General features: G+C 36.2%; 2 protein-coding genes across 3 annotated transcripts; one reads left to right on the forward strand and one right to left on the reverse strand.

Moving 5' to 3' along the window:
* Positions 1-2353: 2353 nt before the first annotated feature.
* LOC127627799 (purpurin-like) lies at positions 2354-4971 on the reverse strand. Its single transcript, XM_052104349.1, has 6 exons — positions 4837-4971; positions 4535-4652; positions 4292-4428; positions 3887-3999; positions 3524-3736; positions 2354-3113 (listed from the first exon to the last, which is right to left on the reverse strand). The coding sequence occupies exons 2-6, from the start codon at positions 4649-4651 to the stop codon at positions 3103-3105; spliced, it is 591 nt and encodes a 196-aa protein (XP_051960309.1). The 5' UTR covers position 4652; positions 4837-4971; the 3' UTR covers positions 2354-3102.
* Positions 4972-12387: 7416 nt separating this feature from the next.
* Positions 12388-22316, forward strand: LOC127627687 (rod cGMP-specific 3',5'-cyclic phosphodiesterase subunit beta-like). 2 transcript variants are annotated; one of them, XM_052104177.1, is made up of 22 exons: positions 12388-13050; positions 13881-14033; positions 14227-14316; positions 14407-14547; positions 14633-14707; positions 15341-15405; positions 15505-15571; positions 15683-15730; positions 16169-16318; positions 16425-16568; positions 16662-16727; positions 17209-17355; positions 17483-17590; positions 17875-17984; positions 18082-18169; positions 18249-18349; positions 19153-19260; positions 19332-19395; positions 19501-19575; positions 19665-19748; positions 19863-20016; positions 20219-22316. In XM_052104177.1, exons 1-22 carry the CDS (start codon positions 12580-12582, stop codon positions 20278-20280), a joined length of 2571 nt encoding a protein of 856 aa, XP_051960137.1. In that variant the 5' UTR covers positions 12388-12579; the 3' UTR covers positions 20281-22316. The 2 variants fall into 2 exon arrangements, with proteins under 2 accessions (XP_051960137.1, XP_051960138.1); XM_052104178.1 differs by lacking the exons at positions 19153-19260; positions 19332-19395; positions 19501-19575; ... (1 more) ...; positions 19863-20016; positions 20219-22316 and adding an exon at positions 18508-19125.
* The last annotated feature ends 363 nt before the right edge of the window (positions 22317-22679 follow it).

The raw sequence follows: 22679 nt of genomic DNA on the forward strand, positions 1-22679 counted from the left end.
TTTGCCATGTGCTCTCCCAACTCCACCCTCTTCCCTCTGGCCTCACCCTTAGTTAAGTCCTCATTATGTTGATTGTCATCACCTGTTTCCTCTTGTGCCTTCCCTTTATAAATTGTGCTCCCTTTCCTCTTGTGTTTGCAGGATCATTTTGTTCCCATGTGTGTTGACTAGTGTTTGTGTGTGGTCCCGCTGTCTTGCTTTTATGTTGCGTTTGGGTTTTCTTATAAGTTTTGTGTTTCATGTTTTTTCTTTTGTTTAATAAGTCCTTTGTTTCACTCATTCTTGTATTTGGGTCCTCCTTCCTGCTTGCATACTGAGACATAACAATCCGAGCAACTGATGGACCCAGCAGGAAAAGTTTTTTTTCTCTCTTCTGATTCCCCGGTTTGCCAAAGAGCTGCCAAAGCCGAGAAGCTCTTTGGTCTCCGTCAGGGGAACCAGTCGGTGAGGGAGTATTCACTGGATTTTCTAGAGTTGGCCTCTGGTTTGGGCTTCAACCAGGAATGCCTCATTTACCTTTGGCAGGCCTGGTTGAGCACATAAAGTCATTCCTTTTGGTGGAGAAGAGGGGAGTCTTAATGTGACCATAAGATTGACTTTAAAGTGGGACTACTTTGTCTCGGCCTGTGTCTTGGAATGCTCTCTCTCTTCATCCCAGCCCGAGGACAGTGACACCCCCTCACTTACGGTGGGTGCTGCAGCCCCTCTTCTCTTCACTTGTAGGAGGAAGAGACGGAGCTCCACACAGGCGTAGTGGGCTGAAGCACATAACTGTTAATCAGAAGGTTGCTGGTTCGATCCCCACAGCCACCACCATTGTGTCTTTGAGCAAGGCACTTAACTCCAGGTTGCTCAGGGGGATTGTCCCTGTAATAAGGGCACTATAAATTGCTTTGGATAAAAGCATCTGCCAAATGCGTAAATGTACATGCCGAAGTGTCCTTGGGCAAGACACTGAACCCAAAGTTACTTCCAATGGCAGGCTAGCGCCAGAGCATGGCAGCTCTGCCGTCATTGGTGTATGAGTGTGTGTGAATGGGACACAGTGTAAAGCACTTTCGTAACGGCTAAGGATAAAAAAGGCGCTATATAAGTCAGTGCAGACCATATAGCAAATAGATCACGAGCTCTAATTATCTACAAGTTCATTAATCCCAGGTTTGTATGTTCATGGTATTTGTTCTACCATCTTGATAATGAATGGCTGGGCAGTACAGTAACTATTGTTACTTATTTATTTTATTACAGTGTTTTAAACATTTGTGATGTTGCAATGGTTTCACCACTTCAGCTAAGTTTCATGGCTGCTGTTAGGTAGATCGTTCAAGAGATAGCAAATATACCAGGGGTTGCATTTGAATTGCTTTTTTTTTTGGTATGAATGAAAAGTGCCTTGCTGTTCTTTATAACTAAAGAATCTATCTTCACTGAGAATCATACAATGTCATCATTCAGCTGTCTAAAAGTCAAAATGTCTAATTTACAAAAATGGCATGATGATGGTTGTAGTACTGTATAATAATTGCAGCATGTACTTGCACTATAGAAGTATGCAATTTATGTGCCACTTGCAACATCAAAAATAATTGCAATCTGTTTGGGAAAGGTCTGTTAAGTAGTACATCTGTGCCAAACATCCTGTCTGGACTTTTCAGCATCTTTTTCACCTATTGTAAGGCAAGTTTGACCAAGCTGAAAAGCCGCTTATGTCATTAACCCTGACTTTCTCCAGCAAAGACTAAGCTCAGTACAGACAATCTGTTCTGTTTGCAAGAGACACCAGCTGGCATAAGAATATTTGCTGGCAGTCAAAACAAGAACAGTACACAGAAGGTATTAACGTGTTGTACTTTAAATAAATCTGTCAAAAGATTCATTGTAGATTGGGGAGATGAAGTATTTGCCAATGGCTAGGCCTCAGATGACCCTGGATAAAAATGAATAAGATAAAGTCATACACTACTTCGTTTTTTTTTCTTCTTTGAATCCTATAAGGTTATTGCAATGGCAATATGTACTATATATTATTAACCATGTAATTAACGCCTACAATTATTGTGGGAACCTAAGCTTGATAGATCTACTTAGAAATCCTCAACTTGGGTTCTCTTATAGCAGGGCATATTCTCAGAATGTTCGATGGAGATGCTCCTCTATGGAGGTCTCAGGTTTATTTGACTTCTAGTCTGAACTTCTAGTTTTTTGTTTTGTTTTTGTTTTTTTGTATTTGAACTTTAAATTTAAATGAAAAATATTCTGTTAAGACATGCAAATATAAATTTGTATACCTCAAATATGTAATGTCTTTGTCACTCCAACATTTCAAACCCACAAATGATTTCAGGATGTATTGATCAGATGATAAGCAAGAAATATATATGCCAGAATCTGCGTGTCTCACATTACACAATGTAGTTTACCCCAGTTCACTCCATGTAGTGTCTAATACTTTTGCTTCATCACATTTGTCCATTTGAATCTTTCTTTTGCTTGGCACAAAGAGTTCTATAATGTTTACAGGAATTATCATTGTAAAGCCCTGGTGCTGACAACTAAGTGAATTACTGTCTTCTTTTGGAAACACAACACCTGTCTCATTTGAACCCAATTAGATCGAAAGAGGCCGCATGAACTTTAACCTTCTACAGAGGCTTTTCCCATAGTCTGTAGAATGTTTCCCAGACCAAAATAAATGCAAAAAAAAAATTCCTAAATGCTGTGTATCCATTGTAATATTTTTTTTTAAATCATCTCTCATCTGTTAAATTATTTCCAGCCAGACTGATTTCACATTGTGCAAATTGATATTTAAAAGAGTATAGATATCACAATCAAATATCGGACCTTAATTTGTAAATTGATGCATAACCATCCACCCCTATCCAATTTCCTTCCCTAAGAAATTCCAAATAAGTTGAGTTTAGTTTAAAAAATTTTTACTGTCGCAGACACATAACACAACACAACATTCCCTTGAGATAAGATGGTTCAAATGGTCTCTTCCTGATGCATAATGATTTCTTCTTGCATCTCTAACACTGGACGGATGACTCTTTTCATGCCAGCATGCTGAATGAATCCCTCTTAGTTTGCACCAAGAGCTTAGCAAGCCCCTGTGAAATAAAATATGAAAACATCAGGACAACCATACAAATGGATGCGTTTTAAATAAATAACACAAATACTGAATTTACATCATATTTTTCTCTTATGTCAAAAATACTCATTCAGTCTGTAACTGCATAGTTAACCCAAAATCATTTACCCTCATGTTTTTCCAAACCTGGATGACTTTCTTTTCTCCATGAAACTCACAAGGAGGTGTTTAGGCAGAATGTTATCCTCAGTCACAATTCTCTTTCATTTTAAAAGAAAGTCTACATGTTTACAAAACATGAGGTTAGGTAAATGATGACAGAATACATTTTTGTGTGAATTGTACCTTTGATAATCAGGGCTACTTTGTGCTTTTCAGCTTTTTCTTTACATTTTTAGTAGACAAACTCAATGTCAGTGTACTTACCTGTCTGCAGCACGGGCTGAAACTGGCCAGCCATGCAGATCTCTTCCTGTTTTTGCCTAACAAGGCGCTGGATTGCAGGGGGCAGGCCACGGGGGTTACGTGAGAAGATCAGGGCATAGCCGTCCTCACATGAGCCATCGTCCTTCAGGGTGCGGCAGGCATAGGTGATGGCATAGTTGTCATAGTCTGTGTCAATGATCCAGTAGTTGTCACCTGAATGAAGAATCAACCAGCCAAAGTAAGTCAAACACTTGTGGAGACATGACAACTTGCTTATTTTTTTGATGTTGAACCACTGAGCAAATGAGCATAAGTTGTAAATTGTAATGGATACAGGATGTTCTAATTTGAGGGTTTACTTACCTCCACTAGATAGGTAGCTAGCCAGGCCCTGGTAGTTCATAAACATCTTGCCAGGAGTGGTAGGGTCAGGCACGCTATACTGGGCAGCCATGTCAGCACACACAACCCAGAATCTGTAAACAGGTAGCAGGATTAGCATTAGCATGTGATGTCATCACTATTTAAATTTAGCATTAGTGTAGTAGCATAGCATTTCTAGATCAAATGTGATGATATTGGATGCTTATATTATATTGAATACCCTTTTGAAAATAATTATATTAATAATTAGCATTAGCATGTGATGTCCTAACTATCCTATACTTAAACTTGGTTTCTAGATCAAATTATTATGGAATTGTACCCTTATACATTGTGAATATCCTTGTGAATATGATCATATAGAGTCATCATTACTTCACTAACCCGAAAAGTGTTACTCGGCCCTTGGAAGAGGCAGTCATGGTGCCGTCGTCATCAATGGTGTATTCAGCGGAGATGTTGTCCTGGAGAAAGAGTCCTTCTGGGTCTTTCTTCTGCTGAGCATACCATTTGCCTGCATACTACAAGATATAATGTATCAGGGCACGTCAACCGTTCTGTCTTACGTTAACATTATAAATATGCAAACTTATATCCTGAACAACATCATTTAGACTGCACACATACTCGTTTTGGGTCAAAGTTCTCCTTGACTGTAAAACTGTCCACAATGCAGGAAGCAGACCAAGAGCGCTCAACATAGGACAGGAAAACCACCAGCAGAGCAAACTTGTAGTATTCCATTCTGTGCAACACAGGTGAAGCAGTTAACAGAGCAACCCTTCTAATCAAGACATTTGCTTTCTCTTAAAGTCAGGATATTTTCATGAGAAATTCCCCTTTAATTCAGTATTTCTCAAGAGGTGCACTGGACTGCAGTTTAGTTAACAACATGGCCAAAAGGGCCTGCACAAAAGCATGGACCTTACCTGCTTGTTTTGATGTTGTTTGGAGTAAATGAAATGATGCTCTCTTTGTTGTTCGGCAGGGCTGTGTTGTCTACAATGTGCAAGGGCCCTTTTATACCAACTCTACAGACAGGCTTATTGATTATTTTCACTTCTTGTGACTAAATAAGGTTCTTAAATCTACGGTTAATCCGGCTGTAGAAATCCTCACTGTAATCTGGCTTCTCGGTTGAACCCTCCAATTAATTCTTTATGTAACTAAGTGGAATATAGTAACACTTTTTTAACTACACACAAACAAACCTCTGGAGGGACAGTGTTACTGTATGTGAAGCCGTTCAAATTAGTTAAAGCTTTTTTTTGTTTTGAAAACGGGTTTTTGTGAAAAAAGTTTTATGGTTTATTTTCCCACCACAGAATACAATGAGTTAAACTCATATTAGACACTTATGTGTAATTACTTTGCAAATTAGAGAGTTACTAGTCCATATTATCCCATCACAAATTATGATGTGAATGTATACTAAGTTTGGAAACTTTCTAGCAGGTATAAATTGTTGTGATATAGGCTAATCTACAATTTTGCATAACTAAATTTAAGTCATTGTCTTTGTTGTCCTTACGGATGTTGTAAAATATAAACTAATATGAGAGAAACAAGTGCAAGATAAACAAGAAGGCTACATTAAATTCATTCAAATTCAAGTCAGTCCAGTGAACTTGTTGGGTTTCCAATATAGAACAAGTTTAAGGTAATGCAGAATATACTCATTGTCTAATTATCTGAATAAGACCTGACAAGTATTCCATTGTTTTGGTGAAAGGATTGTGATTGTTGATTTTGATGGTGATGGGGCCATGTTCCATGAATTATCTAGATTACAATAAGCTCCTAGTGGCTTTGCACTTGTTCGAGATGGACATGATTATGAAGTAGCTTAACTCATGATGAGAATTCATTATGATGTGGTCACATCAGTTATACAGCAAGTGTTAAGAGGATTGTTTATTGTAACAGCATCATTTTGTTATAAAAATCAGGTATAATAATTATAAATAATATTTCTTTACCATCAGCTATCCTGGTATGACTATGATATCATTACAGCACAGTAATGACAAAACATTTTTATTCATCAGATATTCTCTTCCATATTTCTTAATGACGGTGCAGGACAGACACCCAGTCTCCCTCAAGACTCTTGCCTTAAATAGATAAGAATCATGTGTGCAGAGATCACATATCTAGAGGAGTAGAAAACAACAAATGGAACATTAGTACACTCGAAAAAATATTTTAGCCTATTTTTAAGATGTATCCACTTCAATTGAATAACAAATTTCCATCTAATAGTCTCGAAGAAAATGTAATTAATAAAACTTGCATTTTGTACGATTTGTTTATTTTATTTAGTTAAAGATTAGGCAATTAAATTAGATGGAAATGTGTTATTCAATTGAAATGGATACATCTTGAAAATAGGCTAAAATATCTTTTTTTAGTTTATAAAAACACAAATGTTTCATTTGTTGTTTTTTATTTGTCTAGTTTGTACAGTATGATCTCTGTAAACACTATTCATATTTATTTAGACTAAAACATCCTCAGGCGCCTTTACCGGGATGTTCTTGTGACTACTTCCAACTCTTCTAATCTCCGATTGAGTGGCCAACAATTGCTGAATTAACAGTATTAGGATTGTGGGGCCACAGGTAATGACCAGTTACAGCACTGAGAACTATTGGCTCAGACATCACCGTGTCCTTAAGGAACTTTGGTCTCAGCTGGGGTGATTCAATCATCATATGCCTCCTTACAGCTGCCAGTATGAGGGAAACATTTTGCTATTGCATAATGTATATTTTCAGTATAGGTTCAGTCTTAAGTCTCACAGGCAACTACATACAGTAGTAGGGGTGTCATCCATCTATTCACTTTCTTCTTTGTAATTTCTTTAATTTTTCCTAAAGATGAGATATGGCTTTAAACTACAACATAAAGCTAACATGGTTAACCTCTCATGGCACAGAATAAAAACACAGTGTTATTATCTATTTGTAGGTTAGGTAGATTAGTTTAGTTCTTATTATATACCTTTACATATTATTTTGGCCACAAATTCTCAAGCTTTCAGCTGAATGTAAACAAATAATTATAAAGAAATTTGCATATGGCCTTTAATGTTACAATGTGCAAAGTGATATTGTGCCGTTCAAGTGAGCTATTTCTACCTGACTTGACCCTTATAAAGGACTTTTATTTGTGTAGCCTAGTCAGGTTTGATTTTGTCCATTTAAATAATATTTTTGACTTAAATAAAGGCAGTTAATTAAGATGTTACCATTAGGCTACATTAAATAAAATGTTTAACATGATATATTCCCTAATTCAGTGGAACAAATTTTCCTTCATGTGATAAAAACCAATTAGAAGATGTAGTTCTGCATTGTTTACCCAGAAATTTCAATTCTGCATCTTTTCTTCCATTCAATAAAAATTAAGAAAAGAATGACATTAGTTATAGGTTTGGAACAACAACAACAAATTACTGATTTGTGTACTGGAAATGAATATCCCTTATAACCCAAATTCCATTTCTCAGGGGATATCCTTACTCTAGCTGAAACACATAGAAATGTATCTATAACCCTCTTGTTTTGTTTGTGGTTTTCATGGACCTCACCACATAAACCCTCAGCCTAATCCCCCATGTGTTCTGGCTTGTTCCTTGCCAACCTACTAAAATATTCAAACAAAGGCACTACTTAGTGTAGGCTTACAAGACACAAGTGCTGACTATGCACAAATTCCCTTTGCCTGATGCATGAAACAATGCAGTTGCCTTCATGCTTCAATTATGAGAAAGACACAGATTCAGAGTAGGGTACAACAGGGCACACCCAGTCATTTTTTTTGCTCATTAAAATAACTTAAACTCCAAAAGGAATTAATCATGAATACTCACACGAGATGAGAACTCCAGTCATATCAATTACCTTATAAAAGCTGTTTAAATCTACATGGAGAGGGATCCTCTTGGGGGCTGTCATGTTAGAAACACATGAACAGCCAAACACTACTCACTTAATCTCAGGAATCACAGTGTTATTGGACACTGTCACTCATGAATTCAATTAATCATGGCTGACTGTGAACAGTGAATTTCTACAACAGATCTGCAACTGAAAACTATTGATTTTGAATGATTATGCATCCACGCCGCTAGATGTCACTGTAAGACTGAGTGCACCATTAAGGAAAATGTGCCTTTTTTTCTGGTCACAAAGTGTATCAAAATTGAAAAAATATATTTTTTTATGAAATGTTGGGAGCAACATAATTTGTGTGAAAAGAAATAATAACAGAGGGTTGTTTTGATTAAAACTGTTTTTTTTTTTTTTTTTTTCATTTTAAATGTCAAAGGAGCCATTTACCCCACACCTGGAGTAAAAAGCCCACACATTTGGGGTAAAAGGCCCCCCAGGGGGATTATAATGATATCGTGTAAATATAGGGAAAATAGATATAGGGCAAAATTAGTCAACTTAGGCAAATACATTTGAGACAGCAAGAAGTTTTTTTTAGTAACAAAGATAATGAGTAATAAGAGTAAAAAGATAAGATAATGCCAATTTAAAATATCCGCTATAGAAAAGAGTTCTCTGTTAATTTCAATAACATTTAACATTTTATAATATCTCAAGTGTTATAAGCAAATTAATCTCACTGTGATTGTGTCAGTCAATGTGAAACCTTACCCTGGAGGACCATTTTAGCACTGTTGCACCCTACAAGGTTTGTTGTTAATATGAACTGCAGGTTAACAGATGCAGACTTTTGTAGCTTTTTGTCTTCTTGAACAATATATCAAGATGATCTTCTTGAAACTCTAAAAAGTTTTAATTAAATAACTTTTTCATTGAATACATACATATACATATATACTGTAATTCATAAACATTGTGAACGTTGTGATAAAGTTATGTGCTTCCTCCTTTCCTGGTGAACTTATATTTGTAATATTTAGCAGATAGACAGCACGTTCATATGTTAAATGCGGTTTAAATTTGCATTTAACCAAGAGGCCTAATGAACAAATCAATAAAGACCAGGATGCACTCATGAAAATTTATAACAAAAACCTGGAAAACGAATTTAACCGCTCACTTTCTCTTTGTGGTAAACGCTAATAGTAACACTTATTAAACAGATATCATTTGGGTACAAACCTAAACAGGAAAACGCACATTAGTTACAGCTATGGAGTTCTATTCCGACCCTATCAACTTCCCTGGTACCTTGTGGAGTTCTCGGGTGATGGGACAATCAATGGGTTCAAAACAGTCCAAGCAGATATTATTTTATTTAGAAAGATGGCAACATCCGCGCTTTCACCATAGGAGAGAGCGTAATGGCCGACTAGAATGTTACGACAGTAGGTCGCCATACCAATGGATGGGGAGAGCCGTAAACTGACACCTACCTGTTGCAAAATTGTCCGCGACTTATCTTATAAAACAGCAATTGTATCGTAGTACACTCCACAAATAGTTAGTTTTTTTTGTTTAAAACATGTTGAAGATTTGCGGACAAGTGGTCAATTCATTAAGTGATTAGCTGTTTCCTAACAAAAGCCGTTTATTCAGCGTAATGAAGGATCTCCTTCATAGATATCCATTAAAAAACGTCCTATTGTCTCCTTGCCAAAGGACCACCGCGTTATGCTAGTTTATGCTAAACATGTTGGCGTGTAATATGTAGAAGGGCTCTGGTCCAAGTATTATGTGGCCTACTGCTCCCTTGTGGACTTTTTAGGCAACGACGAAGTGATTTAGATTGACAGTCGTTGTATTCGATTCGGAACTCGAGTCATAACGATATCGTTCATTTTCTTAATCTTAACAATTTGCCATATTTTACTTTATTGGGTAGTCTATATTTGTTTATGTGTGGTAGGCAGTAGTGTAGTAGTGTTTTCAATCTACTGATCAACTGATCATTATGACTATCAAATGATTCCTATCACTAGGTGGCACAGCAGCTAGCAACAGAACTACAGAGAAAAGCATTTGGAGAGTACTGGTTACTAGAGTTAGGCTACAGAAACCCACAAATAAATGTGTTGCTTGGCATGTCAAATGATTCAATTACATACATATAACTGGAAAAAATTAAAATAATGACATACGTGCTCAGCTATTCACAGATATCCTTCTGTCTGGGTACTGTGAATGGTCAATATTTCACATAATAAATAGCTGTTCTATACAATACTGGCTGATTGAATTCTCAGTGTCAATTCTGATCTAGATTAATCTAACTTAAGACTTTTGTCTGTGCTAACACAGAGATTATAGGTTCAAACCCTTGCAGGGGTGACTCAGAAATGGAGATTTACTAATAACAATCATGTTTCCTCTTAACCCCTCCCATATTGCTCCAAAGAGACTATATATTTATGCATTTAGTGTAACAGATTTAATTGTTTAAAACTTCTACCAAATGGCAACTACCTGACAACTGTATCTGTATGCCTTTTCATCATGTGCAGCTTCTAAGATGAATCTCAAAGTCAGTATAGAAATAATAGCACAGATAGATAGACAGTAAACCAAAACAACAGAGACATGAGAATTTGAATTCGCCACCTCTTAGTATTGTTATGAATATTCATGAGATGTTGCCACAGACACACACCAACACATAGATGCACACAGGACTTTGTGTTTCCCTCAGCAGCCACTTGCTTTGTGCAGGTATAAAGCTATTAACATGCTGATTATCCTCATGACCTTATGCTTAAGATGGATACTGGGCCTTTATATAGATATGAACTTTAGATCTAAATGAAGGGATTATAGGCATTTTATGATTAGACCCTATATTGTTATCCCATTTAGGATGGCATCCCTTAATCATTTGTAGGAGTATTTTGCATGCTCCAAATGTACTTGAAATGCAGCCTCTTCTGAAACAAACACAGATTCGGTTTTAAACAAAGAGAACATTGAGTGTCACATGTTATTCTCAACTGGTTAGTTAACTGATTTTGTGCATTTAATTACAGTAAGTATGTCTATAGACCTGATTCTTGTTTACTCCATGTGTAGATTCAAAAGATTCAGGAAAAGTTTCTACAAACAAGATGTACACTTTTATGATTATTATAATAAAAAATTAATTTATCATAATGTAAGGCCATTTAAAATGAACTACTGAAGGCAAAAAGGTGATTAAAAATCTTGAAAGCTTGAGAGAAATTATGATAGGACCTAACATACACTTTATACCTGTACATCCAGATAGATATAGCGTTGATATAAAAAATAAAAGTTAAATTACATGTTTTGATTCAACTACCAGTATACATTATGGCAGTGTATGAGAGCAAGATAGACACATTATGACACAAGAGAGCACTGGAATAAGAATTACAGAAGTTACATATGGTAAATGTCATAATAATAGTATTATAATACTGTAATTACAATGCAATTTTATCACTAGTTCTTGATGACGACAATATTTTATTTGGTCATTTGTCTTCTCTTAAAGGAATATTCCAGGTTTAATACAAGTTCAGCTCAATCAAAAGCATTTGAGGCATGATGTTGATTTCGATAAAAATAATTTTGAATCTTCCCTCATTTTCATAAAAAAAAAAAGCAAAAAGCGAGGTCACGGTGTGGCACTTTCAATGGGGTGAATTTCTGGAGGGTTTAAAAGTTGAAATGTGAAGCTTATAATATTAAAAAGCACTTAAATTAATTATTCTGTTAAAACTTGTGTATTATTTGAGTTGTAAAGTTGCTTAAATTGACGTTTTTGCAGTGAAATACAGATTACAGGGTTTACTGCATTACGTTGTCAGGGCAACACAGTTGTAAAATTGGAAAGGTTAGACCAGTAGTCTAATCTTTCCAAAAAAAAATGTTTCCAATAAGTTTTTATTTTTATAGAAAAGTATACTTTATAGACGAGTCAAAATTTATATTTGTGGTAATTGACATTATGCCACAAATGTTGTTGATTGAGGTTAACTATTGAACCCAGTATTAAATTTCCATTTTGTCAGAATGTTTTTTTTTTCCACTCAAATTAAAGGACCTCTGAACTGTTTATTTACTGACAATGGTCACTTAATTTACTTCATCTTCATAGTTTCTTTGAGAGAGCCCTTTCACTGCTCTCTTGGTAGCAGTCACAGTAAGAAGACAACTGGGGTGCTGAGATAATCAGCTAGTGGCCTGGTTAAATAGGGCTTAGTAATGAGGAGTGTGTTTTTAATAAGAACTTAAAGAGCTTGTACCACAAAGGCCAGGCTTCTTGGAGAGGAACAAAGCAAATTTATGAGACTATTTGCTGCACATACTTTAATGATTGCATATCTTTGGCTCTAAAACTTTCATTAATAAGAGCATCACTTCTCCTCCTAGGACAAAGAGAGTGTGAAGAGCAGGACGTCGGTCAGTTTCAGCTGTTGGCTCAGGCTTTGATGCAGGTCACCTGATCAGTTTTACTACAGCAGATCCTGGTTCACCTTCAACACTATTAGGAAAACACCTTGCTGATGACAGTTGTATTGGACTTGGGTTGCCCCTGCTGTTGCAGGTGTCTCATCTCACGATTCCTCTTTTTCTCAACAGTTTGAGGATTATATGCTGTAAATATTTTATTTTACCCCCTAAAAGCTCATTTGAACTCTCACTTCTTGATCGTCACCTGCTAGTACTGGGACTGGGGCAGAAGATCCCAAACCCAAGATGAGTGTCAAAAAGGAAGACGTGGAAAAGTTCCTCGATGGAAATCCAGATTTTGCCAAGAGCTACTTTGACAAAAAGCTCAAGCCTGGTGCTGTGGCCTCAATCATGCAAATATCTGAGTCCAAAGTGGATCTGGATACTTTTAAGGACATAAGCTCAGTAGAGGAGGGAGCAATATTCTACAATCTCATTACAGACATGCAGGAGAACGTCAATATGGAGAAAGTGATTTTTAAGATTCTGAAGAGGGTCAGTGCTCTGATCCATGCCGACCGATGTAGCCTCTTCATGTATCGACAGCGGAATGGTGTGGCGGAGCTAGCAACACGACTCTTCAACGTTAACAAAGATTCGGAGCTTGATGACTGTGTGGTGCCTCCAGATTCTGAGATTGTCTTCCCTCTTGATATCGGTATTGTAGGATATGTTGCTCAAACCAAAAAGACCATCAATGTCAAGGATGTCACACAGGTAGGAAGCATGCTTAAAATTGTTCAGATTAAAATATATGCACTTAAATCATACAAGTACATAGAAGTGCATTGTAACTAACTATTGACCAGACAAGGCATACTTAAATGAATATTAAATCTGTTTACTATGCCTATAAGAAACTATTATAAATTAACTTCATTATTGCTGGTATGGTCAGTCCATATTTTAAGGCTTGGCAAATCCTCTTGACGTAATCCATTTATTTTAATATTCCATGACCCATCTCTTGCATAAAGGATTATTTCCCCTCTGCCATTTATGGGATTCAACAGTGCTCTTTAAAAGGCCAAAGTAGTTTTTGTGTAGTTGAGTTACAGACAAAACACACATTGATGTGGCTACATAATTTACATAACACATTTTAATTTGTTCTTTTATCATTAATTAAATTTTTAAATAAGAATGAAAACACCTAATGTTACTTTCTAATAAGCATTAATCCATTAGCAATAATTCATTGCCGCATAAATGTTTGCGGGTGTGCATTAGAATGGACTTAGCAACACAATGAAATGTCTAAAACAGGCACTAAGCATTATTCAAGATTAACACATTCTTCTGCCATTTTTCCACATGTACATTTCCTTGTTTTCAGGACAATGTCTTTAAAAATGGCATGCATGTGATTCCCCTGGGGTTAACATTTGTGCTTAATTAGTCACACAACTAATTTTATTCAAAAATAAAAAATTATTGTTAACAGAATTTGCTGCTTTTCAGCTTGACCCTGTAATACAATGTTAGTAAGTGATAAATACAAATATCTGTGTCCTACAATGGAAAAAGTGACTTTGCTTTCACTTTAGGATAGTCACTTCAGCTCATTTGTTGATGAACTCACTGAATACACCACACGCAACATCTTGGCCACGCCCATCATGAATGGAAAGGATATAGTAGGCATCATCATGGCTGTCAACAAGACCACTGGACCACATTTCACAGATGAAGATGAGGATGTAAGTTACAAGTGTCTATATCTGCCTTTCTGACTTTTCTTTCCTCCACAAATTAAACCAAAATCAACACAATCTGCCTCCATCAACAGAGCCTTACCCAAAGTATATAGCTAGTTACCTTAAAAAACTATTTTACTGGTTAGTTTTTAAAGTATATTAATAGAAAGTCAAAATATGCCTCCTTTTCTCAAAGCTGTTTTTAAAGTATCTGAAAGTTGGCTCTCTGAACCTGAAGATTTTTCATCTGAGCTACCTTCATAACTGCGAAACACGTAAAGGACAGGTCAGTCTGTATACACAGCAAAAAATATAAGTTACAAATAAACAGATAAAGATCATTTTTTAAATATGTTTTCATGTATCTCATACATAGCTGCTGTTGTGGTCAGCTAACAAGGTGTTTGAAGAGCTCACAGACATTGAACGACAGTTTCACAAAGCTTTGTACACAGTGCGAGCTTACCTCAACTGTGACAGGTACTCTGTGGGCCTGCTGGACATGACAAAGGAAAAGGTGCGTCCATCATGGAATCACACTGAATTTAGAGGCTTCAATCTGTTCTGTCTCTTTGTCATACTTATTGATTGTTCTCCTGCAGGAATTCTTTGATATTTGGCCAGTGTTGATGGGAGAACAGGCACCGTATTCTGGGCCTGTAACTCCAGATGGAAGGGTAAGCTTCATGTTTCACATTTAAAGGGATAGTTCAACCATAAACGAAAATGGATTGCTTTAGAAGACATGGAATAAATCACTGGAGTCATAAAAGTAATCAATTTAACTGGAATTAAATGGATTACTTTTATGCTTACTTTATCTATGTTTTGGAGCTTTTGGAGTTCTGGTCACTATTCACTTGCATTGTATGGACCTACAGAGCTGAGATATTCGTCTAAAAATCTTTGTTTGCATTCAGCATTGGGTGAACTATCCCTTTAACATTAAATGGAGTATCATTGTTCATCCAAAAATGAAAATTAGGCTATTTTATCATTTACTCACCCTTGTTCAAACATAAGCTGGATGACTTTCTTGCATAGAACACAAAACAAAGAGTCATTTATTGCAATGTCTAAGCTGCTCTATTCCATACAATACAGTGGAATGTGACCATTGCTTTCTCTGGTCACCATTCACTTTCATTATATGAAAAGAGCAGCTTGTGTCCCACACAAGAAAATCATATTGGTTTGGAATGACATGAGGGTGAGTAAATGATTAGAGAATTTGAATTTTTGAGTGAACTATCCCTTTAAGTTCTCTTAAAAGCTAATTAAATATTTATCTTTTTATCTTATCCACTTAGGAAGTAATTTTCTACAAAGTTATTGATTATATTTTGCATGGAAAAGAGGACATCAAGGTCATACCGTACGTTTGTCTTCTTTTTCTTCTGATCACTTTTTCTTCTGATTCTGATTTCTATTTCCAAAGAATGCTTCAGATATCTTATGTATCTCTTTTCCACAGAAATCCTCCTGCAGACCACTGGGCTTTGGCTAGTGGATTACCCACATATGTTGCAGAGAGTGGACTTGTAAGTGAGTCTTTATTACTTTGGGAATTAATTTAGCATGTTTTTTGGGGGAAAATGTACAAATGGCAAATTGAAAATGTATTTGTTTATTGTTTTTATTGTGTGTTCAAGATTTGCAACATTATGAATGCAGCATCAGAGGAAATGTTCAACTTTCAGGTAAATATGAATCACTATCTAAAGTAAGATGTAATGGTTGAAATTCTCTTTCCTTGCAGTAATTACACATTTGACGTAAAACTTGTAGTTTTTAGAATCTTAATTATTGCACTTTACAACATTTTTACAAATTATTTTTAATTACAGCTACTTTATATATAATAATTTTATAATCACATACTTCTTAACACTGCCTTAATATAGCTTTTTATGATGCTTTTTGCACACAACTTTATATTGCTTTAAAGTTTTGTGCCTATGTTTTGTACCTTTTCTCTTTTTTTACTTAATTAGCACTCTTCTTAAATTAAATAATAATTATCACATAATTTATTATTACTGAAATAAATAATTTATATCTAATCCTTCTTCTTCATTGCTGGACTTTTCATTGTCAACAACTTGACAAATAAACTTTGACTTTTGCTGTGTATGTAGACGGAGGCCCTGGATGCCAGTGGATGGACTATCAAGAATGTGCTGTGTCTACCAATTGTCAACAAAAAAGAAGAAATTGTCGGTGTTGCAACTTTCTACAACAGGAAGGATGGTAAACCATTTGATGACCATGATGAACAACTCATGGAGGTAAGACAGATAGATGGATGGATGGATGGATGGATGTCATTTATTGATTGAGTACCAAGATCAATGGCTTGTTGAGTCATGGAACTATACATTGCTGTCTTGACAGGCTTTGACACAGTTTCTGGGCTGGTCGGCCCTCAACACAGACACCTACGACAAAATGAATAAGCTGGAGAACAGAAAGGATATTGCCCAGGACATGGTGCTTTACCATGTCAAATGTCGAGATGATGAGATTCAAGATATCCTTGTAAGTGCAAGTGCCTCTTTGATAAATGACCTATTAACCCTTTTTTTTACATTGATTGGGCTCTTGAGTCACCATCTTTTTGTTCTGTTCCAGAAAACAAGACAGTATTTTGAAAAAGAGCCAAGAGACTGCGAAGAGGACGAGCTTTTGGAAATTCTGGTACACTGAACAGCGTCTCTTATAATCTTATTAAAAATGTACTCGGTAATATTTCCCTCATTAAATATCAATATGAGTCCAAGATGATTGCCTTATCAGCCCCTGCAACAAACTGTACACAAAAATTACTGAGTGCACCTTTCAAGTAAAGAGTTTTGATATCAGTGTACAGGTTGACCCAGAACTTCTCAGATAGATGTATTATGCAGACACAGACAGTCACATTTGCTGGTTGGCCATTAGCAATAGCATTACAACAGATGCTTTTAATTAAGTCTACTGTGACTATCCCCATATGATTACCAGCACAGGAATAATTATGTTCATGTTGTGCAGTTTCAGCTGTAACAGACTGCTCCTAATTAATATCCATAATTCATGTACTTCCATACCTTTTCCTTCTGTCTTGGTTAATTTATGTTCTGAAAATGTTATGTATTTTCTGTCATTTGTTTTTGTTCGTCTGTTGTTTTTCATGCAGAAAAAAGAGCTGCCTGGTCCAAAGAAGTTTGAGATCTACGCCTTCCATTTCTCAGACTTTGTTTGCACTGAACTGGAACTTGTAATGTGTGGGATCCAAATGTACTATGAAGTTGGAGTGGTTAGAAAGTTTCAGATCCCTCAGGAGGTAAATGCCCCTTGGTTGTTTGTGATGGCTTTGTGATGATGGAACAGCTGGTTTGTAAGTAGGATTTGTTTTATCGTGAAATTACACGGAACTGAAATGCAAATAGACCGCTATCTTCTTTACTTAGGTTTTGGTGAGATTCATGTACTCAGTCAGCAAAGGCTACAGGAAAATCACCTATCACAACTGGCGCCACGGATTCAACGTTGGGCAAACCATGTTCACATTGCTCACGGTATGACCTGCTTAGCCTGCTCAGGGTCCAAACTAAGTTCAAATTGAATTAACTTGTTAATATTTAAAGATGAAGTGTGTCATTTCTGTGCCGCCAAACAAAATGTGCAAATTTGAAAGTTTTCGAACAATTTTAATATATGAGGTGGCCTCGCCCCAAACTCACACCAGATATTGTGCTGCAGAGATTACAATATGAGTCCATTTTTACATTTTAATACACACAATCTAAATCTTAAAGAGAATTAGAATGAGAAAATAATATCTGTATTTTTGTGGATCCAGACAGGCAAACTAAAGCGGTATTACACAGATTTGGAGGTGATGGCTATGATCACTGCTGGCTTCCTGCATGATATAGACCACAGAGGCACAAACAATCTCTACCAAGTCAAGTCAGTAGACCACTACTACTATTCCTTCTACAGTTACTACTATTTCTAATCATCATTATCATCAACATCATCATAATATTTTTATGTTTGTAATCAGGTCCCAAAATCCTCTAGCCAAGCTGCATGGATCCTCCATTCTAGAGAGGCATCACTTGGAATTTGGCAAATTCCTGTTATCAGATGAGGTATAAGCGTTGCCCAAAATGTACTGTAAGTCTTTGTCTGCTTATTTGATATTATATTGACATATTAATTTTTTCTTAGTCCTTAAACATCTTCCAAAACCTCAACAGAAGACAAATGGAACATGTCATCCACCTCATTGATATTGCCATTATTGCTACTGATCTTGCCTTGTACTTCAAGTAAGTTATGACAATATGTAATACTGTCATGTAATGATCTGTTTTTTTAGGTGAATTTGCATATATTTAAGAAATAAAGTTAAAGGACTAGTTCACCATAAATAATACAAAATAATAAATAAATAAATTCATTTTTACTCAGCCCTATCTTGTTCCAGATCTGTAGGCCCTATACTTTTTGTGTGGAGCACAAAAGGAGAATTTCTGAAGAATCTTCAAGCAGCTCTTGTCTATACAACAACAGTTCATAGCGATCATGGCTGTCGAGGTCAAAAAAGGGAAAAACACCATAAAAGTAGCAAAAATCTGTTTTCATTTGAAGTCATGTGATAGCTTTTATGTGCTTATTCACAAAAAATCTTCTGCTCGACTGCAGCTCTCAAATCACATTCTTTATACTACATTTTCAAATGGCTCTGTCATGTTACAACACATGTGACAACAAATGTTATTTTTGAACCAATGACAAAATACCCATGTAGATAACATGTAGATTAGTTTGGACTACTTTTATTGTGTTTTTGTTCTTTTTGAAGCTAAACAGTCGTGGTCACGATTAAATGTATTTGTATGGAAAAGAGCTGTGTTAAAGTTTTAAAATTCTCTTTTTTGTGTTCAATGGAAAAAATAACAGCATACAGTAAGTGTTTGAGACAACACTAGAGTGATTAAATACTGAAAGATTTTGTGTGTGTTTGAACGGTTTCTTTAAAGAATGAAACTAAATTTAAGCTAAACTGAGGAATACTGGCTAATATACAATATATTACCTTACTGTACTTAACTCTGTCTCTATCTTAAAGAAAGAGGACAATGTTCCAGAAAATTGTGGATCTCTCTGAGACATATGAGGAGGAAAAGAAATGGGTGGACTTCATGTCTCTTGAAACAACGAGGAAAGAAATAGTAATGTAAGTATGTCCAGTTATAGCAACACTTGGTATTTTTTGGTTTTCTGATCATATTTTGATGTAATGACCAGGGCCATGATGATGACAGCGTGTGACCTCTCAGCTATCACTAAGCCATGGGAGGTACAAAGCAAGGTAAGAGATGTCAGCTAAATAATGATTTAGACTGCACCGCTGCAATATAAATATGTCTGTTTAAGTATAATTTCTGCACTGGATCTAACTACCACCCAACCCTAGGTTGCCCTCTCTGTAGCAGCAGAATTCTGGGAGCAGGGTGATCTTGAGAGGACTGTTCTTGAGCAACAGCCTATTGTGAGTACTATGTGTAACTACAATAAAACATGATGTAAAATTAGCAATCTGAAAGGCTAATATCGCATCTGTCTGTTCACTTTACTTAGCCCATGATGGACAGGAACAAAGCTGCAGAATTGCCCAAGCTTCAGTGTGGTTTTATCGACTTTGTCTGTACTTTTGTATACAAGGTACCTTTGGATGAAGGGGACTGACAAATTCATGTTTCCAAAAATTGATGTCAAAAACCAAATATTTTGGTCACTTAAAATTACTTAGCAGAATTTCTTATTTGTTTTCCACAGGAATTCTCTCGTTTCCACTCCGCCATCCAGCCAATGTATGATGGCATTCTTAACAACCGGATGCATTGGAAAGAGAGGCAGGAGGAATATGAGGCAAAATTAAAAGCATTAGAAGAGGCAGCTAAAGCCAAGCAGGAGGCAGATGCCCTGAAAGGTTTGAACTTTACATCGTATCATTCATCTACAGTATATCCATTTTTTTTTTTTTACGTACACTGCATCTGTTCTAAATTTGATGGATCCTCTAATCAGACCCTTGTTATAGCTCTTCAGTCAGTTTACCACTGTACCCCACTCTGCTATAATATGGTGTGATGCATTTCTTTAATTTGGAGTGTATGTGTGGTTTCTCACAGCTGGTAATGCCAACAAAGCCAGTGGATCAGAATCAGGGTCCAAGACCTGCTCAATCTGCTAAAGAAAAGGGAACAAGAGGAGGGCAAATGGAAAGGCAGCTTGGGACACAAGAACACACACAAAAAAAAAAAGAATTGGAGAGTTGGACAAACACTATCAAAGCATTTGATATCAGCAAGCCATAGGACCAGCTGTTGGCTTGTTGGTAACAAAAAAGCTAGTATTACAGTTGTTGGGTTAAAAGTATTTTCCACTTGTATTTAATGTTCTACAGAAAAGTCACGAGGTGAATATTGCAACTATTTCAAAGATGGTTTCATCAGAACAATGAAATGTTCTAAAAAAAAAAAATGTTTTAATATTTTTCTGAGCCAGTCATAGAAATTAGCACCATATTTAAATGTTGCCTGTACTGGATAGTTTAGTCCCACTGGTGACTGGTTGCTATCTTATTGTCAAGGAGGATCATGGCAACAATGTTTCCAGTTCCAGTGAGTTTGCCCATATATGGAATTAAAATCATGGGATTCATTCATCATAATTTAAAGAATATATTCTATTGTATATATAAATGTAACTCTATATTACATTTTTGCCACTACCTGCCCTGAATCAGAACAAAAAGTCAATTTTATGTGTGCTACAAACTTTTGTTGTAAGGTTTACATTTTAACCCTCTAAAAGTGATCACATTATAGAGCTGAGAAGCCATTTTTCAGATTGCTAAATGTGAGGTTTAATTGGCTAAATGTGAACAATATGGCATTTCATAGGAGACACTCACTGAGCACTTTGTTAGTAACTCTATGGTCCTAATAAAGTTCCAGACGTGGTCTTCAGCTGTTATAGCCCATCCACCTCAAAGTTACACATGTTGTGCAATCTGAGATGCTACTCTGCTCACTACAATTGTACAGAGTGGTTATCTGAGTTACCATAGCCTTTCTGTCAGCTCAAACCAGTCTGGCCATTCACCACTGACCTCTCTCATCAACAAGGTATTTCTGTCTGCTGAACTGCTGTTCACTGGATGTTTTTTGTTTTGGCACCATTCTGAGTAAACTCGAGAGACTTTTGTGCGTGAAAATCAAAGGAGATCAGCAGTTACAGAAATACTCAAACCAGCCCATCTGGTACCAACAATCATGCCACGGTCAAATTTCCACCATTCTGATGGTTGATGTGAACATAAACTGAAGCTCCTGACCCATATCTGCATGATTTTATGCATTGCACTGCTGCCACATGATTGGCTGATTATATAATTACATGAATAAATAGGTGTACAGCTGTTTCTAATAAAGTGCTCAGTGATTGTAGATGGGGGAGTACACCTGAGTGATGGTCAGCCTATGTAAAAACTGGAAAAGCATTGAGTTTAAAGTTGTAGTTGTTTTTTTTTTTCACATAAGCTGGAAGTTAATGCGCAATTGTCCTTCAGACGTATTTACATCAAGTGCTGTCGTGGGTGTGTTTCACTGAGAAATGTCCCGTTGCTAAGTGTCTCCACTGTTGGGATATGCGTTCACAGAAATATCTAATTCCAGTGGCCTTGATACCATTCATCCAATTCATTCTCAGCTGACCTGAACCAACTGAACAATGAGAAGTTGTCTGTGACTAAATTCAGAAAGGTATTCAGATTTGAGCATACTTTTTATAGGTGTTTCTCTTTCACTGGTTGTCCATAAACATCAATAGATGTCAGTTGTGAATCTAATCGTGTAAATATAACAAATTGTATGAGGTACAAAGATCTAGTTTGAAAGTAAATACAACAAAAGGTGTGTTGTTAGTGCACTTCATAAATTCTACATGCTCTACATCATTACAACGCTGCTGCTTCTGTTTTGCATTCCAGAAAAGGTTCAATTTAAGTAGCGAAGGACCAGCAGTAGTAAAGTAAATTGATATTTATATGTGCCAGATCAGAAAGTGAGGGCTCAGTAATAAGGCTTGTGTGACACAAATTGAAATCACTTGCAGAGCAAGTTTCATCATGCTCTGAAACCATCCACAATACAGCATCAAGTATGGGTGATTCCAATTAAATTGGTTAACTTGTTAAGCTTCATTTCTGTATGCTCAATACTGACAATTAAAGCATATATTTTTATGATTTGTTTTTGGTTTTGTTTTGCCTAGTATGTCCAGTTGAAAGAATGATGATGTACAATAACAAAAAGGTTCTTCCAATTTGAGATTTTATTTTATGTATTAGAGAGATGGTGGCATTTTCTGCTGAACGACTCACTCGCTAAGAAAGCCTCTTATCCAATCCGAAATATCAGCAGTTTCCACCCTTCCCTTTCTAGATGTCATCTGTATAGGATATAGACTTACAGTTGCATTTTACTACAAATCATCTGACAATATTCTTAAAAGACATTTAAAAGTTGATGCTAACCCCGCAATGTTTTGTTTCTCCAAAATTGGCAATTCTCAAAAAAATTTAACATT

Source organism: Xyrauchen texanus, chromosome 34 (assembly GCF_025860055.1).
Source record: "Xyrauchen texanus isolate HMW12.3.18 chromosome 34, RBS_HiC_50CHRs, whole genome shotgun sequence".
Lineage (NCBI taxonomy): Eukaryota > Metazoa > Chordata > Actinopteri > Cypriniformes > Catostomidae > Xyrauchen > Xyrauchen texanus.